Source organism: Procambarus clarkii, chromosome 19 (assembly GCF_040958095.1).
Source record: "Procambarus clarkii isolate CNS0578487 chromosome 19, FALCON_Pclarkii_2.0, whole genome shotgun sequence".
NCBI classification, from domain to species: Eukaryota; Metazoa; Arthropoda; class Malacostraca; order Decapoda; family Cambaridae; genus Procambarus; species Procambarus clarkii.
Window position 1 is genome coordinate 20,602,563 of NC_091168.1, and position 21,109 is coordinate 20,623,671.

Sequence of the window (21,109 nt, forward strand, 5' to 3'; positions counted from 1 at the left end):
ATATTTACTTGGGTGACATTTAACACACTTATCTTATCTCGTGTGCGTCTGTCTGTCCTCATTTCAGCCAAAATGCCAGGCAGGATTTGCTTTTCCCGAGTCCTTGAGAATATTTAGGTCACGTTAAGGTTGTTTAACAATACAATTGTCTTATATTTCTTTGCATACTCTAACAAAATATTAACTGCAATTAGAGAAGATGTTAAGGCTGTGCATTGGGATCGAACTCGCATCTCTGCATGGACTCCTCCCCCCTGCAGGCACACGCATCGAACCGGCTGAACCACGATGAGCTCACTGGATCAATCATGATCGTAAGGTTTCGTCGTGTACCGTTAGCCCCGGTTATTGTTGGCAATGATGAACACTTGCGATAGGAGAGAGAGCCAAACATGCATCCAGTTATCTCTGTAGTGAAGAACATACTTCTTAGATGATGCTTTCACTGCTTCCAGCACCGGGTTCCAGCACCGGGTTCCAGCACCGGGTTCCAGCACCGGGTTCCAGCACCGGGTTTCAGCTTCAGCAACTTGTTCCGATGCTGTAACATCATGTCCCCCAGCATCATGTTCCCAGGATCATGTCCCCAGGATCATGTCCCCAGGATCATGTCCCCCAGCATCAACATGATACCCTGACAACATCAGGCTAGAACCGACAGCCAAGTGTTCACACCAGAGCACACACCACAGAGGCCTGTCTGTGTGTATGGTCTCACACACACACACACACACAAGGACTCGCGCCTCAGAGCCACATCACACAATAAGCTCATTAAAGCATACAGTCATTCCGGTGTGTGAAGGCGTTAATTTTATGCATGTGGCGTGTACTCCACTTCCGCAGCTTGGGTCACGTATGTCACACATTATATATATATATATATATATATATATATATATATATATATATATATATATATATATATATATATATATATATATATATATATATATATATATATATATATATATATATATATATATATATATATAAAGAGACGGTAATAAAGAGCATTCAGGGAAAAACTAATCGTTTGACTCTAAATATACATATATATTTGCTTCTCCTACCACCCCCCTTTTTCGTGTCATTATATAACAAGTTGTTTATGGTATATATATTATGCAAGATGACAGTTTAACATAACTGAATGGCTACAGAATGTGAACATTAAGAGGAAAGAAAAAAGGGAATTTTGTTGGTTTCTTCGAACTCCTCTGAGGTCGTGGACATTTCCCCCCTCTGGATTGCCACCCAGAGGCGCTGGAAAAGGAAGCACGCCGCTCTTGGGTTCCTCGTTGTTTCAATGACCTTGGAGCCCAAAAACCTTGAGAAACCTCTTTGCACTCTCCCGCAATGCACCAATGATCTCAAATGCCATAGGAGCCTAGAAGAGACAGTAGAGGGCCATGCAATCCGTATTCTTCTACGTCCAACGGTAGTATGTTGCGGATCAAGACATGTCCATGTTGCAGAGATATAGGGACTTCCAAAAGGGAATCCCCAGCATGGAGAGCACGCACGGCTGTGAGGCAAGCATGGGCACTCGGATCTGCTGTTGCTTCTAACAGAAACTGGGGGGCTGCTTTGTCTGCAGTGGGGGCTGTCCCAACTGGATTTCCGATGCTCGTTGCCTTTCAGTAGGGTTGGTGTGGGTGCTGGGTCCTCCGCCAGGGTACCCTATTCTGTGTCGCAGTCTGTGCGGACACTGAGGGACAGTGACCAGGGTAGTGACAGAGGAACAGTGACCCAGGGTAGTGACAGAGGAACAGTGACCCAGGGGTAGTGACAGAGGAACAGTGACCCAGGGTAGTGACAGAGGAACAGTGACCCAGGGTAGTGACAGAGGAACAGTGACCCAGGGTAGTGACAGAGGAACAGTGACCCAGGGGTAGTGACAGAGGAACAGTGACCCAGGGTAGTGACAGAGGAACAGTGACCCAGGGTAGTGAGAGAGGAACAGTGACCCAGGGTAGTGACCAAAGGAACAGTAACGCGTCTAATTATACAAGAAGGAAGTATCAAAGCTCCTTCATTCCCACCTCAACCCCCGAAAGTAACACTTGAGGAGGGTGCTATGCTCTCAACACTCTCCCTTCTCTCTCTCTCCCTCCTCTCTCTCCCCCTCACCCAACAGTTCCCGTGTTGTTCCCTCTCCTCTCTGACGGAACAGAGGTGGCTTGTTTGGTGTCTTCTAATGCCAGTTTCTGATCTGATTGCTCCGTTGATGTGCAAATGATGCAAGTGTTGAGCAGTACTGTGGGCTGAGTGGTCGGGGGGGGGGGAAGCTGCCTGAATGGGAGGTGATGGGTAGTTAGGTACTCAGCTAGTTGTGGTTGAGCTCCGGCTCTTTGGTCCCGGTTCTCGACCGTCAATCAACTGGTGTACAGATTCCTGAGCCTACTGGGCTCTATCATATCTGCATTTGGAACTGTGTGTGTGTGGAGTCTGCCGCCTCCCACATCACTGCCTAGTGCATTCTATTTGTTAACTACTCTAAAATCTGTGTAATGTCTCTGTGGCTCATTTGGGTACAACGTTCCCATCTGTGTCCCATTATTCTTGTTTCAACCATGATAAAATGTTTGTTTTTATCAACCCCTGATAATTCCTCTGGAATTATGTAGGTGGTGATCATGTCTGCCCTAACTTTACCGTCTTCCAGTGACGTGGAGTTTAATTCCAGTAGTCATTCTTCGTAACTTATACCTCTCAGCTCGGGGACTAAGTATTGCTAAGCCCAATTCCAATAGGACTTCTTCTCGTATATGATACCCTGTATTCGAGCGTCCTGTTCCCTGTACCCAGTTTCATTACTTTGCACTTAATATAGTTAGCTCTAGCAACCACTTGATGGACCATGCTTGCACTATATCCAGGGCATTCTGAAATAATTTAAGTCTTTCATCGTAGTTATCCTCATCATTTTTGCATCTTCTTTTCGCACATTTGAGAGGAAGGAATCAACGCCCCTTTGTAAAGTAGTTTACATAGTATAGGAATCAAAATGGTCCCAGTACTGACCCCTGTGGGACGCCACTGATAGCATCCCATTACTCTAAGGTCTCTCCTCTCAATGTGACTCTTTTGTTACAGAGGAACCCCCTTTGTCCACTGGAGCACCTTTCCCCTCACTCCGGCCTGCTTCTCCATTTTGCGAACTAGTCTCCTGTGGGGTACTATGTCGTAGGCTTTCTGACAGTCCATAAATATACAGTCCGCGCACTCTATCTTCTCCTAGTTACTCGGCCAGATAACTCTGTTAAGTTTGTGGGAAAGGAAATGCTCTCCTGAACCCATCCTGATGTTCAGAGAGAGAGAGAGAGAGAGAGAGAGAGAGAGAGAGAGAGAGAGAGAGAGAGAGAGAGAGAGAGAGAGAGAGAGAGAGAGAGAGAGAGAGAGAGAGGATGAGAGAGAGAGAGAGAGAGAGAGAGAGAGAGAGAGAGAGAGAGAGAGAGAGAGAGAGAGAGAGAGAGAGAGAGAGAGAGAGAGAGAGAGAGAGAGAGAGAGAGAGAGAGAGAGGATGAGAGAGAGAGAGAGAGAGAGAGAGAGAGAGAGAGAGAGAGGATGAGAGAGAGAGAGAGAGAGAGAGAGAGAGAGAGAGAGAGAGAGAGAGAGAGAGAGAGAGAGAGAGAGAGAGAGAGAGAGAGAGAGAGAGAGAGAGAGAGAGAGAGAGAGAGAGAGAGAGAGAGAGAGAGAGAGATTAATGGCAACGCGAACCAGATAAGAGAACGTGCTAAAATTAAATTAAGTGAGATAAACACCAGAAGAGAAGCAGGAAAGATATCATACATGACAGAACTAAACACACACACACACACACACACACACACACACACACACACACACACACACACACACACACACACACACACACACACACACACACACACACACACTATCGGACAAACGTCAGGATGTCCTTCAAAAACCTAAGCAAACTACCCTTCCTGCTGCTGAACACATCCTCTGAGGGACTCACTCATCACCATCTCGCCCAAGCACGGACATGCAAGTATGTCTGACGAGTTTAACCACTTTAATAGAATAAACGTGATAGCTTTTAAAAATGGTGTTAGTAAGGTTAGGTTCGCTACGAATCGCTTATCGTGCACAATGTAATCTAACCTAACTTGACGCAAACTTAAGCTAATCTAATTTATCCAAATCTAACTGAAGTAACTTAACTTTATCTAATCTAAGCTAACTTAAAATAACCTAGTTCAAATATATGAGTCATAAATACTAAAAAAAAGAAAATTGAGTAAAATTTAGCCTATATGAGTAAGGTGTCCTTGCATTACTATATTCATCATGAGGGCCCTGACTCATGAGGAAGTATATATATACCTCATGCTACCCACAACGACTCATCAATGAGGTCCATGACCCATGAGGAAGCCCAATAAACTAGGAGGAGAAGCCTATCCCACACAAAACTATAGGATAGGCTTCTCTCCAAAAATAGAAGACGACTCCCCCCCCCCACACACACACACATATGGCCGCTGCCTAACTGTGACTGCATAAACAGTGACAGCTTCGTCAGGTGTGTGTGTTTGGATTCCTCCTGGCAGAGGAAGGAATGATAGCATGATAGGTAGAGAGAAACAAGGGGCCAGATTCACGAAGCAGTTACGAACTTGTACATCTATTCCTCAATCTTTGACGGCTTTGGTTACATTTATTAAACAGTTTACAAGCATGAAAACTTGCCAATCAACTGTTGTTATTGTTATAAACAGCCTCCTGGTGCTTCGGAGCTCATTAACTCTTTAATAAATGTAACCAAAGGCTTCAAAGATTGAGGAAAGATGTACAGGTTTCGTAAGTACCGGCGTAACTGCTTCGTGAATCTGGCCAAAGGTCTTTGACACCCTGGAGAGTTGGTATTGGACACGGAAAAAAATATTAATATTACTTTTCTTATGAGTATAAAGAGAGGAAATGAAGAATTTGGGTGTTATTTTTGTTTTCCTCCTCGCATCTGTTTTGAGTTCTCCTGTCTGTTTGTCTGTCTGTCTGTCTGTCTGTCTGTCTGTCTGTCTGTCTGTCTGTCTGTCTGTCTGTCTGTCTGTCTGTCTGTCTGTCTGTCTGTCTGTTTGTCTGTCTGTCTGTCTGTCTGTTTATCTGTCTGTCTGTGTCTGTCTGTCTGTCTGTCTGTCTGTCTGTCTGTCTGTCTGTCTGTCTGTCTGTCTGTCTGTCTGTCTGTCTGTCTGTCTGTCTGTCTGTCTTTCATTCTCTTAATGCTCATTTTATGCTTTTAAATTAAGCATTGTAGAGGTTTGTTCACTACTTCAGCTAAATGTTTTAGCATACAGGAGAGACTGTATAGTTTACCATACAGGAGAGACTGTATGGTTTACCATACAGGAGAGACTGTATGGTTTACCATACAGGAGAGACTGTATAGTTTACCATACAGGAGAGACTGTATAGCTTACCATACAGGAGAGACTGTATAGCTTACCATACAGGAGAGACTGTATAGCTTACCATACAGGAGAGACTGTATAGTCGTCAGCATGTATTCGCCTCAATACAGTTGCCTATTTAGCTCACCTACAGTAACTTCCACGTTACAGTGTCTCAATTACAGGTGCCCAAGATCCCAATTCTCTCACTTAACTGCGCTCTAGACTCTATGACAACTTTGAGTAAGAGGACGGGGCTCTAGAGCAACTCAGTGAGAGAACAATGCTCTAGGCCCTAGAGCATTGTTTTCTCACTCAAGGGGAGGACTTAGAGTATCTTCTCTCAAAGATACTCCTATCGTATGGACCAATAGCAGCTGCCTCGTATGGACCAATAGCAGCTGCCTCGTATGGACCAATAGGAGCTGCTTCGTATAGACCAATAGGAGCTGCCTCGTACGGACCAATAGAAGCTGCCTCGAATGGACCAATTGAAGCTGCCTCGTATGGACCAATAGGAGCTGCCTCGTATGGACCAATAGAAGCTGCCTCGTATGGACCAATAGCAGCTGCCTCGAATGGACCAATAGGAGCTGCCTCGTATGGATCAATAGCAGCTGTCTCGTATGGACCAATAGCAGCTGCCTCGAATAGACCAATAGCAGCTGCCTCGTATGGACCAATGGGAGCTGCTTTGTATGGGCAATTTAATTGATTAATTTACGCTAATTATGTTAATATCTTTGAAGAGCGTCCCAGATAGAGACAAAAATATAAAACAATAACTAAATATCTCTCCTAAACACCATAACTGAAAAATACGCATTTGTAAATGTATAAATACAAAATGCTATCACTCTACTGTAGTCTATTCGTAACTCCGCTGTAGGATTCTACGTACATAGTATTTGAAAGCCAATAGGAAGCCGCGCCAAGCAGCAACGTCATCACAGCGACCAATCAGCGTACAGAGTTAGGATGCGTACCATCACCGGATTCCTACAACTACCATTATGTAGATTATTGTAGGACCAGAAACAACATTGTTTAATTAAGTCATAACATGATGAGTTATTCCAGCGTCCAATCGACCTATTACATCATAACAAGGATGTTAAATCAAATTAAACTCCTCGATTGTTGAATTAATAAATCAAAATTAATAAAGCGACATGGCAACTCGACTCAAGTCTGGGGCAGGGAGGCTGGAGGTGGAGGACTCGCCAGTCAGTCTACGCGCTGCGTTCAGTGAGGGAGGAGGTATATGTCTTTCCGCTCGAGTGTATTAGTGAGAGACGCCCACCTAAAGGGACCCCTTATAGTTACTGGGGTCCTGCAGTGTCGAAAATAAAAAAATACTTTTGTTTTGAGCAGTGGAAACTATATGGTGGAGAGTGTGGCCCTTGGATACAGCGATAATATGTAACAGAATTGGTGATATGACCATTGGTAAGTTAAACTGCTTTTGTTTATGTAATGATAAACATACCATTGTGTCTTTTAGAAGGTATGTTGGTATATATATTTAACAGAGGTTGGATATACCCAGATATCTATCGGAGATACACCATCAGTCTTAGATAATATGTGCCTTTTAGAGTTGAATCTCTGCTCTGGAGCCCCGCCTTTCTTCCATAATCCAATGCAATGATTATCTTCACTCGCTTTATATAGTCTAGATTATACCACAATGATTGTATATACCTGGCGTAGTATAGATTATACCATAATGAGTATATACCTGGCGTATATTAGAAATATATACGCCCTTTGTCTATTGACAAAAATAGTCTTATTTGAGAATTGATTTACAAAACTATCTTTTTTATTTATGATGAATAAATACTGGTATATACCGTGTATTTTATGGAATATTCGGGAGCATATATACATATATATATATATATATATATATATATATATATATATATATATATATATATATATATATATATATATATATATACAGATACTGTGTGACAGGAAAGTTAACTGTGATGTTAAACACTGACTTGTAGGAAAGGAGCTCTTAATATTAGACAGATATGGATGAACTAGCGTGTCAGGAAAGTATTAGGAATGCCATGAGTGACAGGAATGCCATGAAAGTGACAGGAATGCCATGAAAGTGACAGGAATGCCATGAAAATGACAGGAATGTCAGGAAAGTGACAGTAAACACGGGCGACAGGACCGTCAGGTGGCCAACCATGGCTGTCTGAGCGTCTCGAGTCAGCCCAACGCCCCCGGAATGCTAATGTTTGTCTGGCTGACAGCAATATGCCCCTCCCCCCTGTGGAGAAGTATGTGCACACCCGTAGGAGGCAGGTATGTACATATCCCTAGAGGCAGATATGTACGCGTCCCTGGTGGCAGTCTTGTGCACATCCCTAGAGGCAGGTATACACGCATTTTGCGTCGTATGTGCACAAAACTCGCTTCAGCTATGTGCATATACCTGTTACCTACCAGTAAATAGGTACCTGGGTGTTAGTCAGCTGTCACGGGCTGCTTCCTGGGGGTGGAGGCCTGGTCGAGGACCGGGCCGCGGGGACACTAAAGCCCCGAAATCATCTCAAGATATAACACATATGCCAGATATGTGCATAAAAATTACGCCAATTGGATGTGTGTGTGTACATAAACCATGTCTAGAATGTGAACAATTAGGCTTCTCAGCTGTACTATAGTTAGGTTTGTAAACATTGCATTAAGCCTAAGTCCACGTTACCCAATTTTGGATACATCAAAAACAGCAATATTAGCTGGGAAAAAATGTATAGGGCTAAGCCATGAGGTGATATAAACAAAGAATGTTTCAAAATGTCTCAAAATGTCAAAATTCATGTCTCAAAATGTAGTCAGTAGGCTAGAGGGTGTTCTAAATGTATAGGTCTAGTAGATCTAATAAAAAATCCATATTTTTATTTAGTCTTTCCGAACACCCATACTCATCTCTCCTTCCCCCCCCCTTCCTCTAATCAGTCATTCAATAATTATTTACCCATTCCCACCCATCATTTATCCCTCCCACCCCCCATCATTCACCCCCCTCCCACCCCATCACCCACTTTGTTATGCAACCCACAAAACCTCCTCCATTCCTCCCATGAATAACGCGAGAACACCAACACACTGATTACCCCCCTCCTCCTCTTCCCTGTGAGTCACCCCACCCCCCACCACACACCCATTATCCCTACACCCCCTCCCCCATCACCCGTTCCACCCCTCATGGAAGTCCCCATGTACTCATACACTCACCGTCCTCCCCCCCCCCCCCCTCACTTAGACCCCCTAACTCCACCCCCCTCATCACGTAGCTCCTCTCACAAGTCTATCACCCCTTCCATTTGTTGTCATAATCAAAATCTAAGAGTTGTGTATATGTTGTGGCCCTCTTCCACTTCTATCGACTATGGTAACACTGCCGGTAACTCCTAACCCCGCTCCTAACACCGAGCCTGAACCCCTCCTTTCTATCTCAAGATACTATCTCAAGATACTCTCAAGATACTCCCCCCTCTCACCCCCTCCACCTAGCCTAACACAGTAGCAGCCTAGCCCCTAGCCTAGTCCCTCGGGTCTTTCCCGAATCCACTTCGTTTTCCCTGTTTTAGCTTCACTATTTTTCCTATTGTATTGAAGTAACTTTTCCTTGTGGATGTTTGGCATGTCAACAAGTTCATAACTAATTATAGCCGGTCTGTTTAATTACCTCTTTAATTATTCTCTACATTGGCCTAATTACTGTTATAGTCGTTGATTCACAGTTATTATTTAGTATTTATTATAGGATTGGTGTACTTTAGGTTGTAATATAGACAAGCTGTTCAACAATTTTACCTGAAACGAAGCGTATAGGCCTACTTTGTCTATTCCTTAGCTAAGAATGCTATGTATTTTCAAAATAGCCATCAGAGATTGGCCTATGTTAATCAGGCCTAATTCATTCTGCTCCATTCAGGCTGAGGCTGGAACAAATAGTAGGCCTACAACAATTTCCGTGTTTGTGCGCTGATCAATTAGCCTATTGTCATTCTCATTTTCGTGGTTAGCCATAGGCATAAGAAACCGATTTATGTTTGTATAAACCAATAAAATAGTTTTTATTTAAACAGAAGTATCGGCTTCGTAAGAACCTAAAAAAATACTTAATAGGCCTATGTTTAAAATGATCCCTGAATCTTTCCACCCAGATCTTGACCATGCTGAAGCACGTGACCTATCGCTCCACCTCGTCCTTGGGTCGAGCGTCAACTGACCTGACCTGCCGAGGCTCGAGCATGACCTCAGACACCATGAGCCTCAAGGGTGACCTGCCATCCTCACCCGAGCTCTCTCTCATGGGCGGTAACTGCCTGCTCTCCTCGGATACCATATCCTTGAAGGATGACCCCGTGTCGGACACCCTCTCTCTCAAGGGGGGCTTGGGTCTCAAGAACTACGCCTCAGACACCATCAGCCTCCACTCCGCCTTGAGTTTCTCGTCCTTGGCGACCAGTAGACTGTCGTCAAGGTGCTCCTCGACTGCCTCTCTCAACGATCAACATACGGTGAGTCTTTCTACTTTGCTCTGATGACGGCGAATTAAGCCGAAAACGCGTTTAGCATTCTCTGTTTTTCACATGTGGGTTTTTTCTGCATATGTGCATGTTTCTAATGTAACCCAGTGCTAACATTCGTGCATCTTATGCAACAAGAGGTAATGGCATATTTTTTTTTAGATATATACAAGAGTTGTTACATTCTTGTACAGCCACTAGTACGCGTAGCGCTTCGGGCAGGTCCCTGGAATACGATCCCCGCCGCGAAGAATCGTTTTTACAACCAAGTACCCATTTTACTGTTGAGGTAAACAGAGGCTACAGTTAAGGATTTGCGCCCAGTAAATCCTCCCCGGCCAGGATACGAACCCATGACAAAGCGCTCGCGGATCGCCAGGCGAATGTCTTACCACTACAGCACGGAGACTGGTGACTGACATATTGTGCAAAACACTGAATCTTAGACCTAACAGCCTTAGACCTTAGTCTTAGACCTTAGACCTAAGGGAGCCGGTCGGCCGAGCGGACAGCACGCTGGACTTGTGATCCTGTGGTCCTGGGTTCGATCCCAGGCGCCGGCGAGAAACAATGGGCAGAGTTTCTTTCACCCTATGCCCCTGTTACCTAGCAGTAAAATAGGTACCTGGGTGTTAGTCAGCTGTCACGGGCTGCTTCCTGGGGGTGGAGGCCTGGTCGAGGACCGGGCCGCGGGGACACTAAAAAGCCCCGAAATCATCTCAAGATAACCTCAAGATATAACATGCAACAGTTTCAAACACAACTGCTTAGCTACCAGGACTCGACAGCGTATTGGTAGGCAAGGCTACCTTGTCTTCACACTTAATGCATCGCAGTTTGAACGCCTTTTCGACCACAGCGTCGGAAATACGGTGTTCTCCCGAGCGTAACAGCACTGCAGTATTGACGTAAGGCAGGACTAACTACCTGGACCTCGTAGGTTAAGTGCCCCTCACGCTTCACACTACACCTGACTGAATGTTGAGGCTCCAGGCACTGAATGTTGAGGCTCCAGACACTGAATGTTGAGGCTCCAGACACTGAATGTTGAGGCTCCAGACACTGAATGTTGAGGCTCCAGACACTGAATGTTGAGGCTCCAGGCACTGAATGTTGAGGCTCCAGGCACTGAATGTTGAGGCTCCAGACACTGAATGTTGAGGCTCCAGGCACTGAATGTTGAGGCTCCAGACACTGAATGTTGAGGCTCCAGGCACTGAATGTTGAGGCTCCAGACACTGAATGTTGAGGCTCCAGACACTGAATGTTGAGGCTCCAGACACTGAATGTTGAGGCTCCAGACACTGAATGTTGAGGCTCCAGACAGTGAATGTTGAGGCTCCAGACACTGAATGTTGAGGCTCCAGACACTGAATGTTGAGGCTCCAGACAGTGAATGTTGAGGCTCCAGACACTGAATGTTGAGGCTCCAGGCACTGAATGTTGAGGCTCCAGACACTGAATGTTGAGGCTCCAGACACTGAATGTTGAGGCTCCAGACACTGAATGTTGAGGAGGGGGGCAAGGTATGTTTATCTAAACATCAATAAAAAAGAATAAACATTAGTGAAGCCTTAAACGATTTGATCATTATAAACAAATTTAAATTTGTTTTCCTTTGCGTGCCAAGCGATGAGGAAGCTCGTCATCACTGATGTTTTTTTTGGCTTTGATGATTCCCGATGATTCTATATTCTTTTCGCTCGGTATCATTAATTGGGTACCTGGTTGTTACCTGGTACCTGGTTGTTAGAAGGGCGGGGGGTCGCGTTCCAGGGGTAAAATAGTGGGTGTAAGGCTTACCCTGAGCTATGGGTAAGGGGGAAGCTCTCAGCCTGCTAACAGGAGTCAGCAGTCGTCTGCTCCTGTACCCTCCTGTGTGTAAACTTTGAAGATAAGGCATAAATAACTACCTCATATCTCTATAATCGCTTATAAGTTAACATTCTATATGAGTTACTAATATAATATTTTGTCCAATTAGTCGAATACTGTCAATATGTCCCACTTGTTGAAATAATTACTTACAAAAACATGTTTTTTTTTAACTCGTGTGACTAATAAAATTAGTTTATTGTTTATACGGGCCCGTGAACAGCGGGGAAGGATACGAAACGCAGCGTTCTCCTTTTCGTTGGAAGTTTCAATGTGGACGATTTGTGATTTCTGGTCAGTGGTGGTGGGAAAATAATCCAGGCTAAGTGGAGTCATTCGTGAAGTATTACCTAGACGCACATGATGTTTCTGACATCATTGATGTGTCACGAACCAGGCGGAAAAAATTCAGCTGCATCTGAGGGATTTTTCTGTTGTTTATTTAGACGGTTCGCTAGGGGCCTCGTAGCCTGGTGGATAGCGCGCAGGACTCGTAATTCTGTGGCGCGGGTTCGATTCCCGCACCAGGCAGTAACAAATGGGCAAAGTTTCTTTCACCCTGAATGCCCCTGTTACCTAGCAGTAAATAGGTACCTTGGAGTTAGTCAGCTGTCACGGGCTGCTTCCTGGGGTGTGTGGTGTGGGAAAAAAAAGTACTTGGTAAACAGTTGAATGACAGTCGAGAGGCGGGCCGAAAGAGCAAAGCTCAACCCCCGCAAACACAACTAGGTGAATACAACTAGGTGAATACACACACACACACCCATCCCCCAGGATGCAACTCGTAACAGCTGTTTAACTCCCAGGTACCTATTTACAGCAAGGTGAACAGGAGCACCAGGTGAAACAAACTGCCCCTTTGTTTCTGCCTCGGCCGGGAATATATTCCAATACCGATTTTTCATTAATCAATCCACTGCCTTTAATTTGTACGGTAATTAAGCCTCCTTGCCCCTCCCTGCAGTCTCCTACCCTTGCAGTTTCATGCGTTGAAGTCTAGTGTCCACATACATAGTGGTGTCTCTTCTGTGTGATGGAGAGGAGAGAAGGCAGAAGAGGAAGGAAAGAAGGAAAGGGGGAGGTAGGTAGCCTAGGGAGAGGAAGGGAGGGATGGGTAAGTCTTGAGCACCTAAATCACTCACCTGTGGAAAATCTAGCCAATTAAGGGTTACAAAGGCAGGTAGAACAGACCCTTTAGGGGGTAGTTGGGGGGGAGGGGGGGGGGCTGACGAGGGTGTTAGGGGGCATGGGGGGGGGAGGACCTAGGACTGTGTTGCAGCTAATGGATAGTTTAAGGTGGACTGAGAACGGCTGGGGGTGAGTGCTGTGTGTAAACAGCTAGGATAACGATTATTGCTAGGTGTTGGATAGCCTTGCTGGGGTCGACGATGGGTTGATATAGTGTGGTATTCCTATTACCACACTAATACATGCTAGGAGTATGCTAGGTTGCTAGGAGTATGCTGTGTTGCTAGGAGTATGCTGGGTTGCTAGGAGTATGCTGGGTTGCTAGGAGTATGCTGGGTTGCTAGGAGTATACTGGGTTGCTAGGCGTATTCTTGGTTGCTAGGAGTATACTGGGTTGCTAGGAGTATTCTTGGTTGCTAGGAGTATGCTGGGTTGCTAGGAGTATGCTAGGTGACTTTGAAGATGCTGGGTTTCTATACAGTCCGTCCTCCCGAGCGGTCACAACGTCACTAAACTGATGTACTGAGTACGTACTAAACTGATGTGCCCGAACCTAACCTAACCCAGGACCCATGGAAAGAAAACGGGATCTCACGTCAATTTTTGCGAGCCGCTGTGATATTTAAGTACACCAGGTTTTTTTTTTTGCGTTAAGGTATGAATACGTCAAAATATGACTTATTATTCGAAGAGGACGGGTTGATTGCGAACCGAATTTAGGCCTAAGCAACATATCTTAGGCCTGGCACTGCGGGGAATTTAAACCAAAAAGTGATTAATCTACATGAAAAATAAATTTGACTTTTTGTTAATAACAGAACTTGAGCTGTAACATGATTTCTTGTCTGATTATTTTGAGTGATATGTTAATAGAAGGTAGATTCATCTACCCCCTTCCCTATCTACCAATAGGGGTAGATTCTTCTACTCCCTTCCCTCTCTACCCCTTGACCTCAAAGGCAGTGTCCACCCCTTCTCTATCCCTTGGGGGGTTAGATGCTATTTAAGTCTACTCCAGGACCCGGCTTCTACCCCCCTCGTAGGGGCCTCGTAGCCTGGTGGATAGCGCGCAGGACTCGTAATTCTGTGGCGCGGGTTCGATTCCCGCACGAGGCAGAAACAAATGGGCAAAGTTTCTTTCACCCTGAATGCCCCTGTTACCTAGCAGTAAATAGGTACCTGGGTGTTAGTCAGCTGCTTCCTGGGGGTGGAGGCCTGGTCAAGGACCGGGCCGCGGGGACACTAAAGCCCCGAAATCAACTCAAGATAACCTCAAGACAACCCCCCCCCCCCTTCTTAAGACCCCAGGGGTGGCTCCTTACCCCCTTAGTTTCCAGAATTAAGGGGTACTGCCAAACCGACTCCGTTTCCAGTCCCTAAGGGGCATTTTCGACCTCCCCCCCCCCCCCGTCCCTTTTTTCAACCTTCAGTCCCTCAGGGTAGCTCATACCCCCACCCCACCACCGCTGGTGCCCAGAAGCGATGCCCTAAGCAACGCGACCTTTGACCTTTTCTTACGACCTTCGCGACCTGGAGTTTTTGTCGCTTAACTCTGCATTCTTGCCCTGACCCCAGACCTCCTCGAGGGCTACTGGGGCGTTGGTACCCCCAGGGCATCAGGTCCCACCACACACATGATGTTGTGTGGTGTTGGCTGGGGCAGATGTTGTTGAATATGATGATATGATGATGTTGGTAGTGATGATCCCTTGATGTTGATCTTGATATTGGCAGGTGAGCGAATATATTGTGTTGTGATGGATACACACACACACACACACACACACAGACCCGTATCACTGACAAGCATCCCCTGCAAAATACTTGAAAGAATAATTAGGCTAAGACTTGTTGAGCACCTGGAGAGCATTGGGTTTGTAAACAAGCACCAACATGGGTTCTGGACAGGGAAATCATGCCTAACAAACCTTTTAGAATTCTATGATAAAGTAACAAGGATAAGGCAGGACAGAGAAGGCTGGGCAGACTGCATATTTCTTGACTGCCAAAAGGCCTTTGATACGGTACCGCACATGAGACTGCTATACAAACTTGAGAGGCAGGCAGGAGTAAGCGGAAAGGCCCTAGTATGGGTGAAGAACTACCTAACAGGAAGGAGCCAGAGGGTAATGGTAAGGGGCGAAAAGTCGGACTGGCGAACAGTAACAAGTGGAGTACCTCAAGGATCGGTGCTGGGACCAATCCTCTTTCTAATTTACGTAAATGATATGTTTACAGGAGTGGAATCATACATGTCGATGTTTGCAGATGACGCAAAATTAATGAGAAGAGTTGTGACAGACGAGGATTGTAGGATCCTCCAAGAGGACTTAAACAGGCTGCAGAGATGGTCAGAGAAATGGCTACTGGAGTTTAACACCAGTAAATGTAAAGTTATGGAAATGGGATCAGGTGACAGGAGACCAAAGGGACAGTACACAATGAAGGGGAACAGCCTACCTGTAACGATTCGAGAAAGAGACCTGGGAGTGGATGTGACACCTAATCTAACTCCTGAGGCACATATAAGTAGGATAACGACAGCAGCGTACTCTACACTGGCGAAAATTAGAACTTCATTCAGAAACCTAAATGAGGAAGCTTTTAGGGCGCTTTACACTGCCTACGTGAGACCCGTCTTAGAGTATGCCGCGCCATCATGGAGCCCCCACCTGAAGAAACACATAAAGAAACTGGAGAAGGTTCAGAGGTTTGCGACGAGGCTTGTCCCAGAGCTACGAGGGATGGGATATGAAGAGCGGCTGAAGGAACTGAACCTTACGACACTAGAGAAAAGAAGGGAGAGAGGAGATATGATAGGGACATATAAAATACTCAGGGGAATTGACAAAGTGGAAATAGATCAAATGTTCACACGTAATAATAACAGAACGAGGGGACATGGGTGGAAACTGGAAACTCAGATGAGTCACAGAGATGTTAGGAAGTTTTCTTTTAGCGTGAGAGTAGTAGAAAAATGGAATGCACTTGGGGAACAGGTTGTGGAAGCAAATACTATTTATACTTTTAAAACTAGGTATGATAGGGAAATGGGACAGGAGTCATTGCTGTAAACAACCGATAGCTAGAAAGGCGGGATCCAAGAGTCAATGCTCGATCCTGCAAGCACATATAGGTGAGTACATATAGGTGAGTACACACACACACACACAGTCTGCAGTCTCCGTGGTGTAGTGGTAAGACACTCGCCTGGCGTTCCGCGAGCGCTATGTCATGGGTTCGTATCCTGGCCGGGGAGGATTTACTGGGCGCAATTCCTTAACTGTAGCCTTAAAAGCACCTCCAAAGGATACCTGATCAACCAGGCTGTGACTCGTACGTCAGGCTGCGAGCAGCCGCGTCGAACAGCCTGGTTGATCAGTCCGGCAACCAGGAGGCCTGGTCGACGACCGGGCCGCGGGGACGCTAAGCCCCGGAAGCACCTCAAGGTAACCTCAAGGTAAGGTAGCCTCTGTTAAACGCAACAGTAAAATGTGTACTTAATGGGGTCTCGTAGCCTGGTGGATAGCGCGCAGGACTCGTAATTCTGTGGCGCGGGTTCGATTCCCGCACGAGGCAGAAACAAATGGGCAAAGTTTCTTTCACCCTAAGTGCCCCTGTTACCTAACAGTAAATAGGTACCTGGGAGTTAGTCAGCTGTCACAGGCTGCTTCCTGGGGTGTGTGTGTGTGGTGTGGGGAAAAAAAAAAAAGTAGTTAGTAAACAGTTGATTGACAGTTGAGAGGCGGGCCGAAAGAGCAAAGCTCAACCCCCGCAAAAACACAACTAGTAAACACAACTAGTAACACACACACACACAACATATGGGTCAACATGTAAGCAGATACATAGCCTATGTACATATAGTCCAAATATTAGTGTCAGTGCTGTGAATAGCTAGCCACTAATTATACAACAGCTTGTTCTGCTGTAATTGCTTTTCCTAATACGGCTTCTACCAGCCTTCATCTACAGGCTTCTACTTCTGTTATGTCTTCTACGGGCCTGGGGCCAGATTCACGAAGCAGTTACGCAAGTACTTACGAACGTGTACATCTTTAATCAATCTTTGACGGCTTTGGTTACATTTATTAAACCGTTTACAAGCATGAAAACTTCCCAATCAACTGTTGTTATTGTTATAAACAGCCTCCTGGTGCTTCAGAGCTCATTAACGGTATATTAATTGTAAACAAAGCCGCCAAAGATTGAGAAAAGATGTACAGGTTCGTAAGTTCTTGCGTAACTGTTTCGTGAATCTAGCCTCTGGCCGGGAGAACTCACGAAACACACTCCAGGTATGCTCCAGGTACTAGGGATAAGCTAAGGCTCACAGTACCGTTGTTGGAGAAAATATTGGAACAGCACCATGAACGAGGAAGAAAACGGGGGATGGACTGCTATACAGGGCTCCCCTTCTCCCATGGCACAACAGGACTCCCATGTTGTCATCACGGGAGGGGGGGGGAGGCTAGGGAACAATCAGGAGAAAGCGCCAAGCCATTACGACTATATAGCCCTGGAAACGGGGTCAGGATAAGGATTTGTGATGGGACGGGGAGGGGTTAGGAATGGTGCCCAACCACTTGTGGACGGTCAGGGGGATTGAACGCAGACCAGTATGAACGTATTGTGGATATGAATCAGTTTTTTTTCTGATTCCATCTACGCTTTGTCAAGCTTCTAATATTCACCTAGTTGTGGTAGCAGGGGGTTGAGCTTTGGCTCTTTGGTCCCGCCTCTCAACTGTCCATCAACTGGTTTGAGATCTTGTGTTTGTCTAAATGGGATGTTGTTCTCCTATTTTCACAGACGCCTGTGAAGGTGTACCTTCGATCTCTACGCCCCGACATCGAGTACAAGACGATGAGCCTGTCGTCCTCGACCACCTGCCGCCAGATGATTCTGATGATCTTGGCCAAGTTCCGCTTGCGGCACCGCGACCCCAACTTGTTCTTCGTGACGATGGAGGTGGTGGTTCGAGCCCCGGGCGGAGGCGCCCCAGCGCGGCGCCTGCTGGTGCTGGAGGACCACGCCTGTCCCGCAGAGTTGCAGCAGTGTCGCCCTCGAGGCGAGGCGCGCTTCAGCGTCGGCGTCCGTCGAGGAGGACTTCTGCGGGTCTACGACTCCATCCTCATGCCTGGGGTGAGTGCCTTGTGGTGCCAGAGGGCCTTCTGGTGCCAGAGGGCCTTGGGGTGCCAGAGGGCCTTGTGGTGCCAGAGGGCCTTGGGGTGCCAGAGGGCCTTGTGGTGCCAGAGGGCCTTGGGGTGCCAGAGGGCCTTGTGATGCCAACTGGCCCTGTGATACCAGATGGTCTTGGTGACTGTAAATGGAATCTTTATTATAATAATTTCTGATAACAATGATATGTGTCTTACCACTTGACTAGTAACATTAATCACCAGCTGTCACCACCTGGTAACGTGTACTAACACCAGCTGTCACCTCCCCCCCCAACAGTCGCAGTACAAGTCCCTGCTGGTGTCGTACCGGACCACAGCCGAGGAGCTGGTCCAGCTGCTGCTCAACTGCTACAACAACAAGGAGAACCACAACCACTACATCGTGCACGAGGTCAACAACAGCCCCTACAGTGACCGTCCACTCCGGCCCGAGGAATGTCCCTTGTTGGTCCAGAGCGAGTGGCCCAGGGCGGCCCGGGCCAACATGGCCTTCGTCCTCCGTCGCAATGTGGCCTACGCCCTCAGTCTTAAGTCTAGGGTAAGTCTTCTAGGCCCTCTTAAGTCTAAATTAAGTCAACTTGTAGTATCTGAACATTATAGTCCTTTCAAAACTGGAAAATGGAGTCTGTTGTGTCTCAAAGTCCAGTTTCCAGTCTGGAATCCAGTCTAGAGTTTCCTATCCTGTCTGGAGTCTCCTAATCGTTTGAAGTTTCTCAAGTCTGAAGTCCCTAATTTTTTCTTTTCAGCTGTCTTGGAGACGCAGTCTGGATCAGGCGAGTACGGACACAGAGTCTGAGTACGAGGACCACAACACTACCATCGGCAGCCTCATCTCAGCCTCCAGTGTCTCCTCTGCGCTCAGCATTTCCTCTCACAGCAGCTTGTACTCGACAGGCAGCGTGTCGTCGAGAGGGAGCTTGTCCTCCAATGTCAGTGTGTCCTCGAGAGGGAGCTTGTCCTCCAACGCAAGCGTGTCCTCTGATGCCTCGTCTTCATCCGGCGTGTCGTCCTCGACCTCTCCTGTAGGGTCACCTGCGCCTTCACCTGCAAAGAGTGCTCCTCGACTCTGTATTGCAGAACCTTTGGAGGCTAAAGTCACTTCAAAACCTCCCATCTGTTCGGTCATCACAGCTAAGTCTCCAGTAGTCATCAGGCACAGCATCTTGCCCCTCGAGAACCTCGATCTCCCCTCCAACGCCTGTCCCGAGGACGATACTGAACACGTCAGTGTCAGAACTGAAGAGCAGATCTCTACCAGCAAATTCTGCTGACTCCGAGGTCAAGACAACGACGTCTCAGTGTCGCTCTACAACTGATGTTATTGTCTGTTCTTCCTCAATGTCTGTGCCTTCTTCCTCCTCCTCCTCTGTGCCCACACTCTCCTCTTCTGTGCCCACACTCTCCTCTTCTGTGCCCACACTCTCCTCTTCTGTGCCCACACTCTCCTCCTCCACACCTACTCTATGTTCCCCCACGAGTATCTCTTCCTCTCTCTCCTTTACGTCCACACTTACACTACTCTCCTCAGCATTCTCTCCCTTTTCCATATCCACCTCATCTTGCTCTACCCTCTCCTCTCCCACTGTGTCTTCCTCCCCCTCCATGCCTTCAGTCCCCTCTATATCTACCTCCTCCTCCTCCCCTACCAGCTCCCCCCCTTCCTCCACATTACCCCCTTCCACCACCCCCACCTCCACACTGGGTGGAGCACCAGTGGAGGGAGACAGAGTATCTCCTGTGCCTCCACCACCTCCTCCACTGCCTGCAAGACGAATGTCCTGCTGCAGGAACTTTGACAACTGCTTCTACATCTGAGCGGCGTCAACCGCAGCTGATGCTGGATACCAAAGATTAGGTAAGCATCTTATCTCCCGCTCCGCGTCTTAAACGCAACGTATACGTGTGTTTATATATATAAATCGTGCCATTGTGATTTCATTGCGATTTATAATGTATATTACTTTTTTTTGGTAAGGGGAAAGGGGGGGTTTATAAAGATATTTAAATGTAATGGAATGCCCTGTTTTATTTGCAAGTGAATATTACTCTCTTATTCTCTTGTGTCACAGGTCATAATTGGGGAGTTAGCAGTGTTGCTCATATCTAACCCCGAGGAGAGGAGGAGTCGGTGCAATGAAGGTCAGATTGTGTGAACATAAACTGAGAACTGCCGTGAACAATTCTGAACGATCACAGTGCCTAGATGATGAAGCAGAGTGAAATGTTGCAGGAGCGGTGCCTTTAAATGCAAAAAAAAAATTAATTTAAACGCCGTATGAATCATAGGTGCTCGACTCTTTTTTAAAAGACGCCGCCTGCCTGCCTGCCTGCAAGAAACAGGCAGGCAGGAGGTCACAGGGGTCACACAACAGTCAACCACCGCTGCTGCTGCTGTTTCCACCGGCAACAATACACGACCCTGAACTTGGTGGGAGAAAAGCAACAGTGGAGTGGAACCCCCCCCCCCTCTCTTCCTCGTTGTTCTTTGCCAGTGGGCGTTCCCTTCCACTGGCAGAGTCTGTCTGCAAGTCAAGGGGAAGCTGCCACGCCCCCACCTTCTCAAGGAAGGTCAGGCACGGGTCACACAAGGTGCTTGCCCTACGAGCGAGGGGAATCTCGTATTTCGAGATACTGCACATTTGTTCGTAGATTAACACAGTTCCATAGTTTATAAGATGTGGGACATCTTACATGTTTAGGAAACTATGCACAACGGTGCTGGAGGATTGTGGGAGAGATGAGTGTTAATTAGGCACTCAGACCATGATTCTAGTTGTCGTTTCTCGGCTCTATATTTCTCGCAGTGCCACGGTGCCATGTCGGCCTTCCGTCTCTCCTACAGTTTCCTCTATTATCCTTCCATTTCTCCCCCCATTCTATC

At 46.6% G+C, this 21,109-nt stretch overlaps 1 protein-coding gene across 1 annotated transcript; it reads left to right on the forward strand.

The window, feature by feature from the left end:
• Nucleotides 1–6,646: 6,646 nt before the first annotated feature.
• LOC123757511 (uncharacterized) lies at nt 6,647–20,487 on the forward strand. Its single transcript, XM_045741214.2, has 6 exons — nt 6,647–6,866; nt 9,617–9,973; nt 17,858–18,190; nt 18,506–18,766; nt 18,975–20,083; nt 20,298–20,487. The coding sequence occupies exons 2-5, from the start codon at nt 9,626–9,628 to the stop codon at nt 19,497–19,499; spliced, it is 1,467 nt and encodes a 488-aa protein (XP_045597170.2). The 5' UTR covers nt 6,647–6,866; nt 9,617–9,625; the 3' UTR covers nt 19,500–20,083; nt 20,298–20,487.
• Nucleotides 20,488–21,109: the final 622 nt, after the last annotated feature.